General features: G+C 38.7%; 1 protein-coding gene across 1 annotated transcript; it reads left to right on the forward strand.

Moving 5' to 3' along the window:
- Positions 1–262: 262 nt before the first annotated feature.
- LOC134664453 (RYamide receptor-like) lies at positions 263–18,466 on the forward strand. Its single transcript, XM_063521114.1, has 6 exons — positions 263–966; positions 1,742–1,940; positions 2,722–2,790; positions 4,651–4,809; positions 16,416–16,500; positions 18,151–18,466. The coding sequence occupies exons 1-6, from the start codon at positions 320–322 to the stop codon at positions 18,339–18,341; spliced, it is 1,350 nt and encodes a 449-aa protein (XP_063377184.1). The 5' UTR covers positions 263–319; the 3' UTR covers positions 18,342–18,466.
- The last annotated feature ends 1,006 nt before the right edge of the window (positions 18,467–19,472 follow it).

Raw genomic sequence — 19,472 nt, forward strand, 5'->3', positions numbered from 1 at the left:
CAATACAAGTGCAGAAAGTAGGAAATTCGCAATGATTGGTGATAAATTTAAACACGACTGAAGGGAGTGTTCTAATCGACACGAATTGCGAATTACCTATTCGCACGTGTATTTTACAAGTTTTGCAGTAAATACGATAGCGTAACTGGCCTAATTGCCACTGGAAACCCAGTCAGAATTTGGATTTTATTACGCTAGAAAAAGAAAATATTTAGTTTCGTAATATAGTCAGTTAATTTTGTTTTCTTTTGTTTCAGATGATATCCTTCAACATCAGCGCTGACTTTAAAAACATGTGATCGTCTGATGTCTTCAAATAATGCTATATACTAGCGAGCCGACTATTCATAATGAAACAGAATTTCGAGCGTGTGAGCACTCGGAGTGCGTCGGGAGCTTGCCGCACACACCCAACACCTCCATGTCATTCAACTACACTGACGAACATCATGGAATGGTGTGCATGTTTGAGACAACGACCGAGGACTTCATGGCATCGTCTCTATTCCAAATGTGTGTGCTTTTTATGTACAGTGCCGTGTTTGTGGTGGCCCTCGTGGGCAACGGGCTAGTGTGTTTCGTGGTCCAGACGTCACCGCGCATGAAGACGGTGACGAACTACTTTATAGTGAATTTAGCAGTTGGGGACATTCTGATGACTCTGTTCTGCGTGCCGTTCTCGTTCGTGTCGATGTTAGTGTTGCGCTACTGGCCCTTCGGCGCCGTCATGTGCAAGGTGGTGAACTACTCGCAGGCCGTGTCCGTGCTCGTGTCCGCGTATACGCTGCTCGCCATCTCCATCGACCGCTACATGGCCATCATGAGGCCTCTGAAGCCCAGGCTTGGAAAGGCCACTGCGAAACTTGTGGTAGCTGGCGTCTGGTGCGGTGCATTAGCTACCGCTGCTCCTATACCGATCGTGTCTAATTTGCAACGTCCTTCGCTTTGGCATGAAGCGTGCGAAATGTAAGTTAATTTGCTGTATAGTCTAACTTCTGTTTCTGTAACAAAGAAAGCTGTGTAAAACAGCCTGTTCCAAAGATACATTACGTATGCAATCGAATTTAAACTGTCGTGCGTCATGTTTCAGAGAGCCTAGGCCTAGGTCTCCAATTGCAAGTACTAACAGTGCTACATATGTATATTTATTGCTGCAAACGTTGGGTTACCTAAACCCGCCACCGTGCCAGCCTGCAACGACGGCGCAGCTATCGTGAACGCTAGTCATGCATTGTTAGTGTTTGAATTGGAGACCTAGGCTCTACGAAACATGTCACGCCAGGTACCTATATACTTAAATTTTACTATTAACCTAACTATACTTCCTTTTTTTTAGCATTAGAAATTAGGTAAACAATCTTGATGTGTCTTTTAATTGAAAAACACATTTTAAAAATAAGTTACGGCAAATATGTAACAATTATGAATCTAATACGATCATTTATATTCTTCTGCTTTCATAAGTAATAGTTTTAGATTTTTAAAAAGTTTTTTTCAATAAAAATACATGTCATGATCGCTTACCTTCTTGCAAGTTCTTTCTAATGCTAAAAAAACGAACTATAAATACCAAATTTAACAATAGATTCAAACACAGCAAAAAAAGACTTTGTCACTGGCATTGCACTTTAGGTTCTCAATAAGCTTTAACAATCCCTGAGATAACCTTTGAGGCGTACGTAGGCAAATGTAGGTGTAGGAAATAATGATAATTGTGAATATTAATTACTTACACATTTAGTGACGTCTGTGGCGAGCTTTGGGCGAGCGCTGAGCAGAGTTCGCAGTACACGTGCGCTCTGCTGGCGCTGCAGTTCGCGCTGCCGCTGTGCGCGCTCGTGTGCACGTACGCGCGCATCGCGCACGCCGTGTGGGGCGGCCGCCCGCCCGGCGAGGCGCAGAGCGCACGTGACACGCGTATGCAGCGCTCCAAGCGCAAGGTGAGCACAATAAGACAGTACTATATGGGCCGCACAGCGTCGCGCGGCATTGTATTTATCTCGGAGCATCATTAATAATGACATAAGCGCCATCGACAATAAGGTCACTTTTCATAGATAATGTCAATACAAGTGGGTTTTTATAGCCATTTATGATGTGACACAACGTTCATATTATGGATACTTTAACGAAAAGCTAAAGCTTCGTTGTTACGTGGAGTAAATAATTAAAACTTCTGTAAGTTTTGGCACATCGAGTTAAATTAATTGACTTGAAGAAATTTCTTGCCCAATAAAATACCTAATTATGGTTTGTTTACACTCTTTTAAATACCTAAATATACAGACTATGGAATTAAAGCAAGTAAGTAAAGTAAATTAGACGTAAAGCTTATCGATTTCATTAGTTCGAGCGAGGGTAACTGGTGGTGAATGTAAATTGTTGAATTTTATCTACTTATACAAATTCACCACTAGATACTATACCTTCTACTCGTACCCACATGTTGAAACAATACCTATTCGTGTTTTCCATTTAGCGTCGGAAGCCTAAAAATGTGCCAAATAACTCGGTAAGCCACCGACAGTCTCGCCGCTTGCTAGCAATATTGCGATAGGTATTTGCTTCAGAGATATTTGTGTTTATCCAATTTAGATCAAGTTTGAGATTTCCATTGTATTCGAATGTCTATCATTTGAAGAACAATAGCCGTCCGAAGACTGTAGTCAGTCTGATAACAAAGGTTTGAAACGTTTGTATTAATTATGTTATCCTTTCCAGATGATCAAAATGATGGTCACAGTTGTCGCTGTGTTTACGATTTCCTGGTTGCCACTCAACGTTTTTATTGTAAGTATTTATACTTCATATTATTCCAAAAAATGTTGATACAGATATGGCGCGCGAAACGCAGTGCGAGTCGTTTTAAGGTTCTATAATATTAATCCCTGTCTTCTTTTCGGAGAAACCGAGGGCTTTACCAATTGCGGACGAAGTTATCATGACCAATAAGTACCGGAATAATATCCTGAAAGACGGCACCGGTAGCGGAAGCAGTTATAAAGTTGACCCAAAAATTTTTTATTAAGCTATGAGCTTCATCACATATGTTCCTTGAGTAATTCTAAGCATTTCAAGCCTGGGAGGCAATAAGAAATGTGTGTCTACTCGGATTTGTAATGGATTCAAACTTTCAACCCCTTTTTAACCCTGTTAGGGGATGAATTTTACAAAACGCTGAAATTACTTTTCCTGTATTTTAATAATATCCCCAAATACAAAGATTCAAGTCCCGCGTTCGAAAATTTTTTTGATATCCATACAAACTTTCAACCCCTTTTTCACCACCTTAGGGGATGAATTTTCAAAAACGCTGAAATTAGTTTTCTTGTATTTTAATAATATATCGTTTTACGAAGTTTCAAATTCCTAGTTTAAAATAAAACTTGAACCCCATACAAACTTTCATCCCCTTTTTAACCCCCTTAGGGGTTGAATTTCTCAAAATCGCTTCTTATCTCTTGTACACTTTATAAATGTAATCTAGTGTGCAAATTTCAACTTTCTATCTTTTGTAGTTTCGGCTCCGCGTAGCAAAAATCTCCAACCAAATTTTTCACCTTTTTACGTTTTTCTTGTAAAATTACTATGAAACTGAAAAAAACAAATACCAGCAATGAATTCTACGTCTTTGGTTTATACGAAAATGATACCAAACTTGCCCTAGTACCCACCAGGATCAGAATAGATTTTTTTTAAAGATGACGGGTGGCGGCCGTCTTTGTACCCCACCCTCCCCCCCCACCCTAGGCTAGAAATGCTTAGAGTTACTCAAATATCAGATGTGATAAAGCTCATAGCTTAATAAAAATTTTTTGGGTCATGTATGGCAGCGTTACATAACTGATTCCAGTACGGCACGGTTAGGGTGACATTTGTCGGGCATGCCGCTGTCGCTAAGGCATATTATCTCCCGTTGTTCTCATCGTGTTAGCGGCGAGTACTTGCACAGACATAATCTCGCTCACGACATAACCGCCATGCAGGATGTTGATTTGACGATCATTGTCCCGATAGTCGTCAGCGACCGGTCTCATAGCGAAGAGTCTCGACCATCCATCACCTAGAGAGACTCGCTAGGTGGCTGAATCAAATTAGCTCAGGTGAAGAAGACGGTAGTCTTAGACACGGTGCGTACCTATACTTTGGTTTGTCACTCTGGGGCCCTGATCACCGGCAGTTTTGGGCTCTGCCCCTCTGCTATTTTACTTTCACATTTATTTTATAAATATAAATAATATATCTTTAACAAATAGTTCAAATCAAAGTTCTCATCAAATAAAAACACTATGCCGTTTGCATTTGAGTTCTATTTAAAGCGTACGAGTTGGTATCCAATTTCACGCCAGTGGTTTTTCAGCGGCGTTTAATACTTTTAATATTTATGATCTTATGGTTTTTTCCTAACAGACTAAAACTGTTTTCGTTTTGTTTTAAAAGTTGCTTCCTTACTCCTATTTAGATACTGAATGGTCTAATTAGCATCCATTTTTTTACAAGAACTATAAATCAAATTATTTATTGAAAGTGAATTCGAGAGAAATTTTCATATTAGGTAAGTTCCCAAAAGTTTTAATTCAGACTAAACTTAAAACTCTCTGATTAGCAAAAGTTTTGTAAACGAAATTATTGACTCGAACTCTTTTCCAGGTGTTGTGGACGACGCACGAGAGCGACGCGGAGTGGGGCGCGTGGCCGGGCATGCCGTACGTGTGGTTCGCGAGCCACTGGCTGGCCATGAGCCACTCCTGCTACAACCCCATCATCTACTGCTACATGAACGCGCGCTACCGCCGCGGGTTCAAACAGGTCTGCATCTTGTATTGTGCACATGTTACGCGCATAGCAACGAGGTGTCGAGCACGTAAATATGTAGGTACCTGATATTTCATCTGGTTTACAATCCATTGCTATACATGAATGCGCGCTGTCACTGTTGGTTCAATCCTGGTCTCTGCCAACTACACAAACGTACATTATCCGCGCTGCTAAATTAAAGGACTTAATCATCTTTTTTTATATACCATAAAAAAAATGTCCATGAGTACATTTATTTGGGCCAATTAGTCTCCTTCCAGGCTCGCCAGGAAAAAGAGGTCGAAAGACGAATTGAAAACGCCTGGAGGAGCTATTGGTCCATGAAACACCTAATGAAAGGAAATCTTCCGATGTCACTCAAACGGAAGCTCATGGACATGTGCATACTCCCAGTTCTAACCTACGGTGCACAGACTTGGTCTTTGACTAAAGCTCAGAAGTCCGGACTCGGGGTTTGCCAACGAGCCATGGAGCGTAGCATATTAGGCGTCAAATTGGTGGATCGAGTCCGGAACACCACGCTACGCTCCAAGACCCAAATCGTCGATGTAGCTCGGAAGGCGGCCAAGCTAAAATGGGACTGGGCTGGTCACGTCTGCCGAATGCCGAATGAGTTGTGGGGCAAAATCACTTCAGAGTGGGAGCCCGAAAACTCAAATCGGGGACCTGGCAGACCATGCCGGCGATGGCGAGATGAACTAGACTCCTTCTTAAAGGAGTGGCCAGACATAGCACTTGACAGAAATTTGTGGAGAAATTGGGGGGAGGCCTTTGCCCAGCAGTGGGACACGACAGGCTCCAAATAAATAATAATAAAAAAAATACAATTTAATCGCATAATAAAACAAATGTTCCTAAAGTTTTTAACAATTACGAAGCTCTATCAATCCACTGTGAACTAATTTAACAAGAATTTAATTTAAATCTAATTAGCAGTGCGTCGTGTCCGCGTTCGCAAACATTGAGTTCGAGCTTTTCGATCCCATTGAATTGGATATTGACAGAAGACCTAGCGGTGATCTCAATATTGGGTAAATACACTTGTGCTTTAAAATACCTACAGTAAAATAATGTAGTGTAAAAATCGCCGACAAATATTGGGTTACTGCCCAGATACCAATAGAATAAAGAAGGGCTCTTGAAATAAACTACTACCTAAAGGTCCATTTCCAACGACAGCTGCATTACTGTTCATTTTACTATGGAAATTGACAATGACAGCGACGCGTTCAGTACTAGGAGTGCAGCTGCGGTTAGAAATAGAATGTTACCATTACCCTTACCGCCGTTTTAGTTTGTAGGTCTTGTTTCAAATGAAATTAGTTTCTGAAGTAATATCCAGAATAAGGTAAGTTATGACTTTTTGATTAAATGATTTGTTTTCGCTACCCAAACGTTGTTTCGAAGAGATCGAGATCTTTATCGATAAGGCCACCATTTGTCTGTTTCTATCTGTTACTATTATTTTTCTTAAAGTTGTATCTTTTGCTAAAGTACGCCAATAAGGAGGAATATCTGTTTCTAATCTGCCAGTAATTATGAGAAATATTTATTAATACGGTCATGTTTGTGTAAAAACATGATTGAGAAACATTAAAGCCTAAATAAAAGTGATTTTTAAACATAAATGCAAAAAATTCATACGATTACGTGTTAATGTCATAAAATACTGGCCACCGTCCGTTTATCTTTCTAATTCTGTATACGAATAGGAATTAGTTTACAGTTATTTACATAAAGTTTTAACTACCGTACCGAACATTTAAATTAATTAACATCGAAATGAACGTATGTATTTGATTTTAGGTATATCTAAAAGTTAAGGTAAATGTTTTCTGAACGGGTTTTCAAATGTCAAGTTTTTTCAGAGGGACACAAAAATGCTTTTATCCAAAGCACAAAAATGGAGACAAAAGGCCAGGGGAGTTGTTGGACACTCGCCCTAATGAACGAAGCTAGTAGCTTTTGATTAGTAGATAGAATCATCGCGAATGACGTAGATGCATTGATTTTTAAAAAGGAGTTTTCTTTTTTATTTCTCATGCTCTGAAAGACGGGTGGTTTTGTTAGGACATCAGTTAGTTGCGACCACGACCAGTGAAACCTGTGTGGATAACCTAAACCTCGGTAAATAAAGGTAATTGAATAAATTTCGCGTTAGACCCGCCTATAAAACGAGGAAGTTTTAAATATTAGGGTTATTGTTGTTCCATGAGGAGGGCAGAAAGTTATTAGTTTTTGCACTAGATTATTTTTCGAATGAGTTGCGACATTTAGTACAAAATAACAAAAAAATTACCATAAAATGGGGTGAGTTGGGTGAAAGTTGACTTTCAAACCTCGATAAAATTTTATTTTTACACATGAAAACTGAATGGTGTATATAATAAGTGGTTCGGACGTTTGTATTTTATTTTGGGTAGTTCCATTTCATAACTTTGACGATAAAGAGGAAAACCCACCTCAACCCGTAGTGCCTCGTATTTGGGGTGAGAGGGTTTTTCATACAAAGGTGATTTTGGAAGATTGTTGGATCGATTTTTTTTTATTATGCGTATTACTATAGCCCCATTTTAAATTGGAATACATTACTTTTGTAGCAGTAGCCTTAAAATCCCTTCTCACCCCCCTCTCAAACCTTCTCTCCCCATTCATAACCCAACTCTCCCCGCGAAACCTACCTACTCACCCCGTTTTACGGTACTGTAGAAACCTTTCTTATTGCTGGTCCTAACGCTGGACCAGGAACTGATGATTTTAAAACTGACTGATGTGTAATCGTCGTGATTTTAATATAATATAATATGTTGCATAATGAAACATTATGTACATGCAGCGTCCGAGCGCTAGTTGCCAGTTGCCACAATCGGTGATTTCAGTTGATACAAAAATATGTCACATTCTGAAACATAATAATATATTGTCATAATTGTCATAAAATACCTAAATATTGTTATCCTAGGTACTATGACAATACTATTGATACTATTGACATGAATGAATATTTCCTTAAAGGTTTTCCTTTAAGTATAAATAACACGTACTGTTAGGTAAGAAAAAGGTTTTCTACCTACTACAGCGAGGAAGTTCAATTTTTTTCCTAATATAGGTAAAGTCACTAATAAAATAGGAAAATATATTCGACTAAATACGGTCTTTTATTGGTTCATAATATTGGTAGTTTTCCTTTGCTTCGAATTCTATGTTGTGATTTGGTTTTTATAATGTATTTAATATACAAAAAAATACCGGGAAATAGCTAAGAGATTATTCCAGTACGTAGATATCTAGGAAAAACAGATTTTATGTTGAAAACTATCTAAATAAATAAACACTGTTACGATTGTAGGTAGTATCTCATAAATATACCGAAGATAAACCGACTTGGTAAAGTTACACTCGTATTTTAATACCAAGATGATCGTAAGAGATGGTCGTATACAATTTTATAAGGGAAAGATTTATCTTAGGTAGTTTGTCTTTGTCATGGTTATATATTTTCACTCTTTACCACAACTAGTTCAGTAGTACCAAATGCTAGTACTACATACGTTCAAATCGAGTACTAGGGTGGGTAGCCAGCATGCCAATAGTTTATGCTTCGTAGCGAACGAAACGCAACTGTTTCAGGCGCACTAATATGGAAGAGTTAAGCCAAGCGCGCACCACGATTTTTTGTCGCGCGATAATTTAGTCGCAGAAATGTAACGTATGGGTTTATATGGCGGTGCGCGCATATGCGACAAAAAAATCGCAGCGATTTTAAAATTGTGATTTGTTACATTTTTCCGCGACAGCGCGCGACGCGATTGTCGTAAAGTGAATTGCAGCATACGAAGCTGTATGGCCCCGCGCGCACTGCGATAATAAAATCGCAGCCGGGACCTCAGTCGGCATTTCGCTCTCCAAGCGTCAACATATCGGAACCTGCTTCTCCAATGGAGTTACAAGATGAGACGCTAGATGTTGACCGTTTAATTATAGAAATAGAAGGAGATCATCTTTGTGGTATAAATACTCAGTCATACAGCGATTGCATATTGTTTCACGACAAGCGACTGGTACGACATCCATGTCGAGAATGGACAAATCGTCGACTTTTTCATCGCAGTGCGCGCACTGAATTTTCTGCGATAAATTACAGCGCGATTCTAAAATCGTGTCGCAAAAATTAAAATCGTGGTGCGCGCTTGGCGTTATAGAGAGAAACTAGATGACTACGCTACGCTACGGAGCGTTAACGATTGACATGTTGGTTAAGCACCCTGTTATTATACTTACTTCCGTATTTTTTCATGCAATTAATGTTAATACCCAGCAGCAAATGAAATATTTACGCAAACAAATTCAACAATTCATCATTATATAATAATGCAAAACTCGACACGTGTTTCGCTTTTACGATTGTCAGGATTCTCTGCAGATGTTGTTGTTGAAGATGTGATAAACGTGTTTTCAATTTCACGTATAAGTGGTTGCGTAAATAAAAATGATTTATTCATACCGTAAAACGGGGTGAGTAGGTTTCGCGGGGAGAGTTGGGTTATGAATGGGGAGAGAAGGTTTGAGAGGGGGGGTGAGAAGGGATTTTAAGGCTACTGCTACAAAAATAATGTATTCCAATTTAAAAAAGGGCTATAGTAATACGAATAGTAAAAAAAATCGATCGAAACCTTCTCACCCCAAATACGAGGCACTACGGGATGAGGTGGGTTTTCCTCTTTATCGTCAGTTATGAAATGGAACTACCCATAATAAAGTACAAACTAAAATACAAACGTCCGAACCACTTATTATATACCTACACCATTCAGTTTTCACATGTAAAAATAAAATTTTATCGAGGTTTGAAAGTCAAATTTCACCCAACTCACCCCATTTTACGGTACTGCCGTATTCGAACTTCAAGATATTCACAAGAGACGACACGTACTAGATCCATTCTAGATACATTATAGTTTAGATATCAACTAGTTCTCTTTTGCAGCGCAATTCGGGCAACCAATGTCACTTTTACGTTAGATGGAGTAAGATATCTATTAGATGTGAATTAGATCTCTAAGTCATATCCTGTAGACATCGTTCAAGAGTATCTCCAGAATCGCGCAAATGTCAAATTTGACAGGTTAGATCTTAAACATATCGTTATCGTATCTTGGTGATGTCTAAAAGATGTCTATAGATGTCTATTTCAAAATCCGAATCGGGCCCTTAGATGCACTTAACACACTTAGCACTTAACACGTGTACAAGTCTCTACTTGTACACGTGTTAAGTTTGTTTTGAAAACCAGAAGACTATATCTCTTATATAGTCTTCTGGTTTTCAAAACAAGCCATTGTTAGCCATAGGTTTAGAAAGCCGCACTTTTGACTCGACAGATTCTTACCTATCGTATTGTATCGCTTGACCTATCATCATACTGTTGTCACTTCTTATGGCTCCTCTACACGATGGGCTAACGCCGGCCACTCCAAGGGACACAGCCATGCGGCAGAATGAGATAGCAATATCACTTGCTCCCTCTAACGCATAAATGCGTTTTTTGGAGTGGCCGGCGTTGGCCAATCGTGTAGAGGAGCCATTACAAGCATAGTTCGTAACGGGCCGTAAATATTTGTGCGCTTTAAAAAAAAATATTCTCTTCAAAAGATGTCCTTGAAATTCGATGACTGTTTATAATTTCTGTAATATTTCTCAGTAAATATTTCAGTAAGTAATTATCACCCATCATTTCTTAAATGTACCTAGCAATGTACAAATTGCAGAACATTCCTAAAAAGCGGAAACGTTCTCGAGAATGTTCTCAGAACATTCCTGCAACATGGAAATTATTGTTTAAACAAGAGAATATACTTGAAATAAAGTTTAAATAGGCATAACTTAAAACTAAATGTTATTATGCATATATTATTGCCTATTACAGTTAGCTATTTTGTTGATGTGATAAGTTTACCAATCTTGACTTTCGACAATTTTTTCCAAAAAATTTTTTTTGTTTCGTTAGAATCTAGAGGCCTCTATCTCCCGCCATGCCAAATCTCAGGGCGCTCGGACCAAATTGAAAAAATTAAAAAAAAGTCGCCCATTTTGATTTTTTTTAATGCAGTTTGTTTTGTCTCGGGCAAGGCCTGTTCACTTCCTAAGAAAGTTATGTCCCCAAACAATTGCGCATGTGTGCGCCTGAAGCTTCTATGTGTGCGTTGGCCTCCGAGAAAAAGTTGCGAGTAATAAAAATAAAAACATTTTTCTACAGCAACATTGCTCCCAACTCTGATTTAAATTATCACGAATTTTATACATTATTAATCATAAAACGGGACTTAAAACGCTTAAAACTTAATTATACGCGATTCAGTTTTAAAATTGAATATTTGCTTCCAACTGTCTTTATCAATGTCCATAAAATATATGGAGGGTAGGTACGTCTACCCACCATAATAAAAAATATATTTGTATAAAAAATATATGTGACTCTGTCCAACTGCTGTGGTTAAAGTTCATAACGAAAATTTTATTTATTAAATCTTTAAATAATAAATACAACGTAGCGGTACTACCACTTAAGACTGTAAGTCTGTACCTACATGGATTACAGCAATGCACATAGAAAATGTGCTAAATGCGGAGCAACGGCTGTTGAAGCAGCCAAAGTGAAATTCACAGTTTTAGTGGGTTCAGAAGGAACCGAGTCATAATGCATCTGGAAAGCATATTAATTAACCGTGAAGAAATGTATGAATACAAGTTGGAAATCTGTGTAAAATGCCGTGTGTAAAGTGTAGTGTATCTGTGTGTAAAGTGTAATAGGTAGGCATGCCTAATGTTATTTGTATTACATTGGAAACTTTGTGAATGCGCTTTATTAATGTCAATTTTTTTATTAAGTTGTCAGGGTTTAATTTTCAGTGTATATTTCTATATGTAAAACATATTTTTAATAAATAAAATTATATAATGTTATAAACATAAATATGCCTTTTATTTAAATCAATTGATAATACCAAAAACAAGGGGTAATAATTATTTGCATTTTTCATATATTTCGTGATATGAAGATAACAAATATGTTTATCAACAGAATTACTACCTACCAATACCCGCCAGGCTAAACCGGTTGTCAACTTTAGTTCTTGGTACACAACGCGGCGCTACTAGTATAAACGTATAAACGTTTGGGGACATTTTTTTGTATGGAGTTGTCGTTCTTCTCCTAGTGAGTATTATATTCTTTGGTCTCGGGGCCCTCTATGACATTTGGTCGAGCACCCCCCACCTATCACGCACCGTTTAAAAGTTGCCATACAAAATAAAAGTGGCCAGTTTTCCCGCAATTGTAGCATTTTTCCAAAAACAATTTTTTCATAGGTATCTAGGGGACCCCGAGATTCCGTGACCAAAATTTCAGCGCGCTAGGACAAAATAAAAAAGTTAAAAAAAAAGTCGGCCATATTGAAAAAAAATGACGGCGTCAAAAACTGCCAGGTTCCCTCTATGACATTTGGTCGAGCACCCCCCACCTAAGTCTGACCGTTTGGCCGGGCCGTCATACATTTTTCTGACCGGAAGCGGACAACTAATAGTCGGAATTTTCTGGGGGTAAGGACTACACTTAAACTATCGTGAATATTCATGGTATAAACAACGATAAATAAATAAATTCTCGTTCTTGAGAACATTCTCAGAAGTTACCGAGAAATTCTCATGTGGAAAGTTTCGCAACTTTGGAAAGTTCTCGTGCGTGCATTGCTAAATGTACCTATTTGTATAATTTGTTCTTAAAGAAATCTATTCTGTTCTAAATGTACATTAAATATAAATCCCTATTACTAGTCTGGCTACGCAATAACTACGCATAGACATAATCATGCGCAGTGCCATGTTGTATGACGCTCCTATCGGATATGTTATTTATTTTAAAATTATTTTGAGCATTTCATTTCATTTCATTTCATTTCATTTATTTATTTCAATATAAACTTACAGTTTAGCACCAAAACGTTTACATGAGACTTACGACTATTATATTACATTATATGTTATACTTATATCTAAGAAAGAAAAATAAATACGAAAACAATATGTCAGCTAAATGATAAAATGAATAAAAATTATAGATTAAAATTAAATAATTGGATCAATAAAAAATATGTCAGATCATTGCCAATAATAATAAAAATTGAGACACTTAAATTAGACCAATCGAATTACAATAAGACAATTAAAAAAAAAAAACAATAAAAATAAATTAATCACATAAAATACTATTTAAGCTTTGGAGACATTTTCTGCAAAATTCACCAACATGATCTGCGAAAACATCAACGTCATGACCCTCAGTAGCCATCACATTAAAAAGCATATTATATAGAAAAGCATTAGCGTATCTGCTGCTGCAGAATAAATGTAACGAGTACAAATCATAAAGGCCCGTTAAGAATGAATGTTAAAAAACTGGACCATAGTTGTAGTTGTACTTAAGGACTATACCGGGTGTGGCCCGTAACATGAGCAAATAATTAAAACATAGATTCTACTCCTCAAACGATGACACTTTTGTTCAACTACTTTGAAAAATATGAAGTATTTAGAGTCCCTATTTTTCATACAAAATAAATATTATCTTCAATGGACGCCGTCGCCACGCCATATCATTGTGATTGACGTTGCCTGTTACGCCTTAAACATAACAATATTCGCCATACATTGCGTCTGAGAATAAACTTTAAAGTGTATTAAAAATTCAACCACATGTTATTTTTAAAAGTTGCTGAACAAATGTTGGTCAGTATGAGGATTACAGCCTATACAGTTAATTTTTTTGCTCGTATTACAGGCCACACCCGGTATAGTTACCCGATTTTACGGTTTTTATCTTTAGCAAGAAAAATGCTATGTATGGCCGAGAATGAAAATACATAATTTGCCGAAATGCGCAACACAATTGCATCGCTGTTTCAAAATACACACCTTGACGTGTAACATTTCAGAAAATGTGCCAGTGTGTAGTAAAATGTGCCAGTATGTAGTAAAATGTCAGCATAATAGTAAAATAACAAAGCAATAGGATCATATCTATTATCTAAAGTTGTATCAATGTTCCGTGCTCAATTATGTTAGCACGTATGAAAGGCAGAGCATATAAATAAGGTTTAGGTATGTGGGTATAATGGTTTACACGGTCGCTGGCCTCGAGCCATTAATAACTTTAGGTGAAACTGGAGAGGGTCGTTCGCCCTTATATTTTAGCCTGTTTTTTTTATTATTTATCATATGAACTCTTTTTGCCCCACACATAATAAATCTTCGCAATTCTGTGAAGATTACGCAAAGCTAAACAAATTACAAATACTTAGGTATGTAAAATTTACAGTAAATATAACTGTGAATTTCAATTCAATCGCATAATAGACTTCTGGGATTACTATCAATGAAACTTGATTAGCTATTCCCGACTGGGACGGCTTAAATTTCCCGGGTATAGGGTCTGGGACACAACTCAATAGCCATAGAAATGCGATACAAGCTTATTCGAAAATTACGACGACATTAGAGTAAATTATTTTAATATAGGTAGGTATGAATCATGCGGGTCACGCCTTACCCTCTTGTTATAAAAGTGCTTGTGTCCTAGAAAAACGACAATACAATAACATTTTTGAATTATTCATTTAAAATTACTATTAGTACATAAACATCTCAAAAGATAGTCATAGAAAAGGAACATAGTAATTGGAAGCACTTTCAGCATTTTCGATATAAATTGTTAAACATAGTTACTAGATATCACTAGAGATCACCGTCCCGTTACGCGAGAAGAAAATCTCACTTTCTGGCAAAAGCAAGACGTAAAACTTTAGACAAACCACGGGCGGTAATTCGTAAAGCCCCAGATTGCATATTTATGGCCCTCACCTTCGGTTCGGCAAACACCTGCGATCTGAAGCATTTACGAATTCACCTCCCTAGGTATGTATTACAATGTACTATAACCTACCACGACAACAATTGACTCAATTGATGTTCCTCGTAGTGTGTACTTATGGCTGTTAGGATAATGAATGTCAGACTCGCCTGTCGTACTATCACACATAATCATTGTAGCTTTTGTAGGTATCAAATCAAAAGCAGTTTTTACACGACTGTTTAGTCTTACGGTTGACCAGTTAAATTAAAATAATTGTTAATTGTTTTCTGTAGTTTGTTTTTATTGTTTGTGATTAATCCAAAGCGACAACAGTAAAACGCTCTGTGAATATTATAATTCAGCCATATATACGTCCCACTGATGGGCACAGGCCTCCCCTCAAGCACTAGAGGGTTTAGGCTATAGTCCCCACGCTAGCCCAATGCGGATTGGGGACTTCATACACCTTTGAATTTCTTCGCAGATGTATGCAGGTTTCCTCACGATGTTTTCCTTCACCGAAAAGCTAGTGGTAAATATCAAATGACATGTGAAGATTATTTCTAGTCAATTCAGTAAATCTCTGCCATTTCTGGTGGCAAAACGTCCTAATTCCTACTCCATTCATCGCACCGCACCCATTCAAGTCTTAAAGTGGGGCTAATCGAACTTGATGGACGGTACCTAACGGCCAAGGCAAACACTTTGTGCTAAATCACGTTTTCCTAGACACTTGCCTTCCAGACATTTTATTTACCAGTTGATTAGTGCAATCCATTGTGGCTATTGGTGCTAGTAGTTTTCATACCAACAAAATCAATTTTAGAAAAGTAACATAGACGAATTAAATATAGCGTGTACATTGGTGCGAGCGAGAAGCACGATAACTATAAATGAGATCATGCAGTTATCATTATGATGTTAGTGTACGTTCGAATTGGCCTCCCGCTCTATAATCCGGTATAGGTCATACATGTAATATAGTATATACATACAGGCCGAACGCAGACTTATACAACGAATGTATTTGTGTTTTTTTTCTTATTTGATAGGTATGCAGTTTTTTTATGTGAAGCTTTCATTTCCCATACAAATCCCATAATCCGAGAGCTGCAGCAATAATTCCAAATATGTAGTTGTTTGGAAATGGAAACGGAAGGTAGGTATAAATATAACAGATAAATAAACCCACATCACATAAAATAACAAAATATTCGATAAGGAAAACTATCGCGGAATCATTACCCGATCTATTGACAAGGCGGATCAGTTGATAGATCAATTTGGCAGTGGAGTTTGGTATAAGTACGTACTAAGGTACATATTACGATACTTGGGATTGTTGAAATAAAAGTTTAGACGCGGTAACAAAAGTCAGAACTCACCTGTCTCCCCTACGGAGCGATATTAGTATCGAGCTCGACCTTTAAAAATTAGTTGTGGATGGAATACGCGTAATGGCTCCTCTACACGATGGGCCAACGCCGGCTACTCCAAGGGGCGCATTTATGCGTTAGAGGGAGGAAGTGATGTTGCTATCTCATTCTACCGCATGGCTGCGTCCCTTGGAGTGGCCGGCGTTGGCCCATCGTGTAGAGGAGCCATAAGCGAGCGATATAAAATCAATCTCGACCGTGATAAAGAAAGGTATTGTTTGCTAGCAATAACGCTGTACATTTGTTTGTGACAGGTGCTCGGCGTTTTGCTGTGTTTCAAGCATACCGAGGCCCGCTCCTGCCATCGATCCAGCGTTTGTGAGGGCGTTCCTATGTCAGGTGATTTTCGTTCATTATTTAAGACAATAAGTATTACTACACATAAATATGTATGTGTACCATGTAGGAGTAGCGAGGGAGAAATCAAAAAACACGTAAATAGTGTCCTATTGGACCCGGGTATGTCCATAAAATACGTCCAGGACCCGGGTATGTCCTTAAACCACGTCCAAGACCACCGATGGACGGGCAGCAGTGTCCCTCAAATTCGGTGTACTCGACTGCGATCGTCAACCCGCCTGCCAAGCGTGGCGATTATGCCATTCACCCCCCAAAAAAGGGGGAGGCCTATGTTCCGCGGAAGCGGGGCTCCGTCGACATCGCTATAAAGATAAAACGGAAAAAATAATTCGGGCATTTTGCGATGTAGACTAATTGCGATTTAGGCAAAACAACACACTAAGCATTTTTCTTCTTAGACCATCTGCGGATAACCCATGTTCAGCAGTGGACGTCTTATGGCTGAGTTGATGATGATGATGATGATCCTTTTGACCTTATGACTCGACACGTATTTTAAATTTAATGGCCACTGCCAGTAAATCTGTGATTAAAGTTAGTCGGGTTATTTGAGTCAGGTTTTTTTTTTGCTAGGTGTCCCACTGCTTGCCAAAGGCCTCTCCCCTTGTCTTCCACGACTCCCGACATAGCGCCTTCTCTGGCCAGTTACTGAGAAAGGTGTCTAGGTCGTCCCGCCATCTCCGTCTGGGCCTACCGCGTCCGCGCTCTCGTGCTGGCATCCACACAGGTTAATTAACTAAATTAAAATTAATCATTTGTCTACCTTCAAGCTCCTGGAATGGCAAGGACTTGGCATCAACATCAACGGCGAATACATCACTCACCTTCGGTTTGCCGACGATATCGTAGTCATGGCAAAGTCGATGGAGGAACTCAGCATGATGCTCGATGACCTCAACCGAGTTTCACAACGGGTGGGCTTGAAAATGAACATGGACAAGACGAAACTTATGTCAAATGCCAATGTTGTGCCCATCCCAGTCTCTGTTGGGAACTCGGTACTCGAAGTTGTTGACTCGTACATCTACCTAGGACAAGTAGTCCAATTAGGTAGGTCCAACTTCGAGAAAGAGGTCAACCGCCGAATCCAACTCGGTTGGGCAGCGTTCGGGAAACTACGTAATGTCTTTTCGTCCGACATACCTCAGTGCCTCAAGACGAAAGTCTTTAATCAATGTGTGTTACCAGCGATGACTTACGGCTCCGAAACGTGGTCTTTCACTATCGGCCTCATCTCAAAATTCAAAGTCGCTCAACGAGCTATGGAGAGGGCTATGCTCGGAGTTTCTCTGCGTGATCGAATCAGAAATGAGGAGATCCGTAGACGAACTAAAGTCACCGACATAGCTCACCGGATTAGCAAGCTGAAGTGGCAATGGGCAGGCCACATTGCGCGCAGAGAAGATGGCCGATGGGGTCGAAAAGTGCTCGAGTGGAGACCACGGACTAGCAAACGCAGCGTAGGACGTCCACCCACAAGATGGACGGACGACCTTGTTAAAGCCGCCGGAAGACGCTGGATGCGGGTGGCTTCCAACCGGTACGAATGGAGGTCCAAGGGGGAGGCCTATGTTCAGCAGTGGACGTCTTATGGCTGAGATGATGATGATGATGATGATTTGTCTACAGAAATGGTGGGCCTTAACTGCTCTTCAGCCCGGCGCGGCGCGGCCAGCTGTCGGTGCCGTCCCCGAAACGGCGTTCTTGGCATCAGCTCAAAGTGCAAGTGCACACAAGAGTTAAAAGTGTGTTCAACTGCGCCAAAACCTCCAGCGGCGCCGGCGCGCGCCCTCTCGGTCCGTTCCAATTATTTCACCTAGACTGACTTTATTGAATTAATGGTTGTTTCATATTGTTCTAGAAATTACTGTAAATATCTGATCTCATATGCAGGTTGTTTGTGCATGTTTGAATAAGTTGCTTAGGTTTAATGTCTTAATTTCACTAAAGATGGCGCTGTTACAAACGCAAACTAGGTAACAGTAGTTCATCTTTGGTGAAATTAATGGTAACATTCCATTTCTAACCGCAGCTGCACTACCGGTACTGAACGCGTCGCTGTCATTGTTAATTTCCATAGTAAAATTAACAGTAATGCAGCTGTCGTTGGAAATGGACTGTCACCTTAAGGCATTAAACTATATCGGCTCGAACAGTGCAACAGAATTAAAATAAACAATTGTGATGAAAACACACTTTATGCCGCTTTTTGCAGAGGCAAATTTATAATGAAGTGAGTGTACATATTACAAAAGTGAAAAATAACTTTACACATTTATCTGTACCTATCATTTAAGCTAAATATGCATGATACGACTTGGTTCATTAATGAAGTGAATGAAGTGAGTGATATTAAATTGTTTAATTATGCTCTCCGATAAGATTATACAATTTGAATGTAATTGAATGTATTGATGTGATATCAACACATATTATGTCGGATAAAAAAGGGGTACAATACGCGGTGTGACTGCAATCAAATTTTGATGTTTGTACATGTACCTATTCTATAGAATTAAGGATTACCAAATACTATTTGTTATTGTAAGTACTTATCTGTTTAAAAATAAGTGTTCCGTGAACAAAGTTTTGTACGGAACACTAAAAAGCGATAAATGTAAACTGATTAAAACAGAGACAGTGGGAGAATCTGACCTTTTTCCAGTTCCAGCCAAGTTCCTTACAGATCGAGCCGTTCATTTTAGTCGACAAGTTTGTTAACTTTGTATATTTGAATATTATATTTTTGGCATGTGTGTAGTGAATGTAAAAATTAAGATGAAAAATAAAACAGAATTACGGAGTCAGTTTTACGGAAGCAAAGGAACGAATATATGTAGAATTAAATATAACCGCTTTGATTGGTCACGTTCCTTCCACGTCTTAAGTATGTCATTCTCCGCTTCAACCGCGGGAAAAAGGAAGCAGAATAACAAACATGTTTGTACAAA

The sequence above is a fragment of the Cydia fagiglandana genome, chromosome 5, assembly GCF_963556715.1.
Source record: "Cydia fagiglandana chromosome 5, ilCydFagi1.1, whole genome shotgun sequence".
Lineage (NCBI taxonomy): Eukaryota > Metazoa > Arthropoda > Insecta > Lepidoptera > Tortricidae > Cydia > Cydia fagiglandana.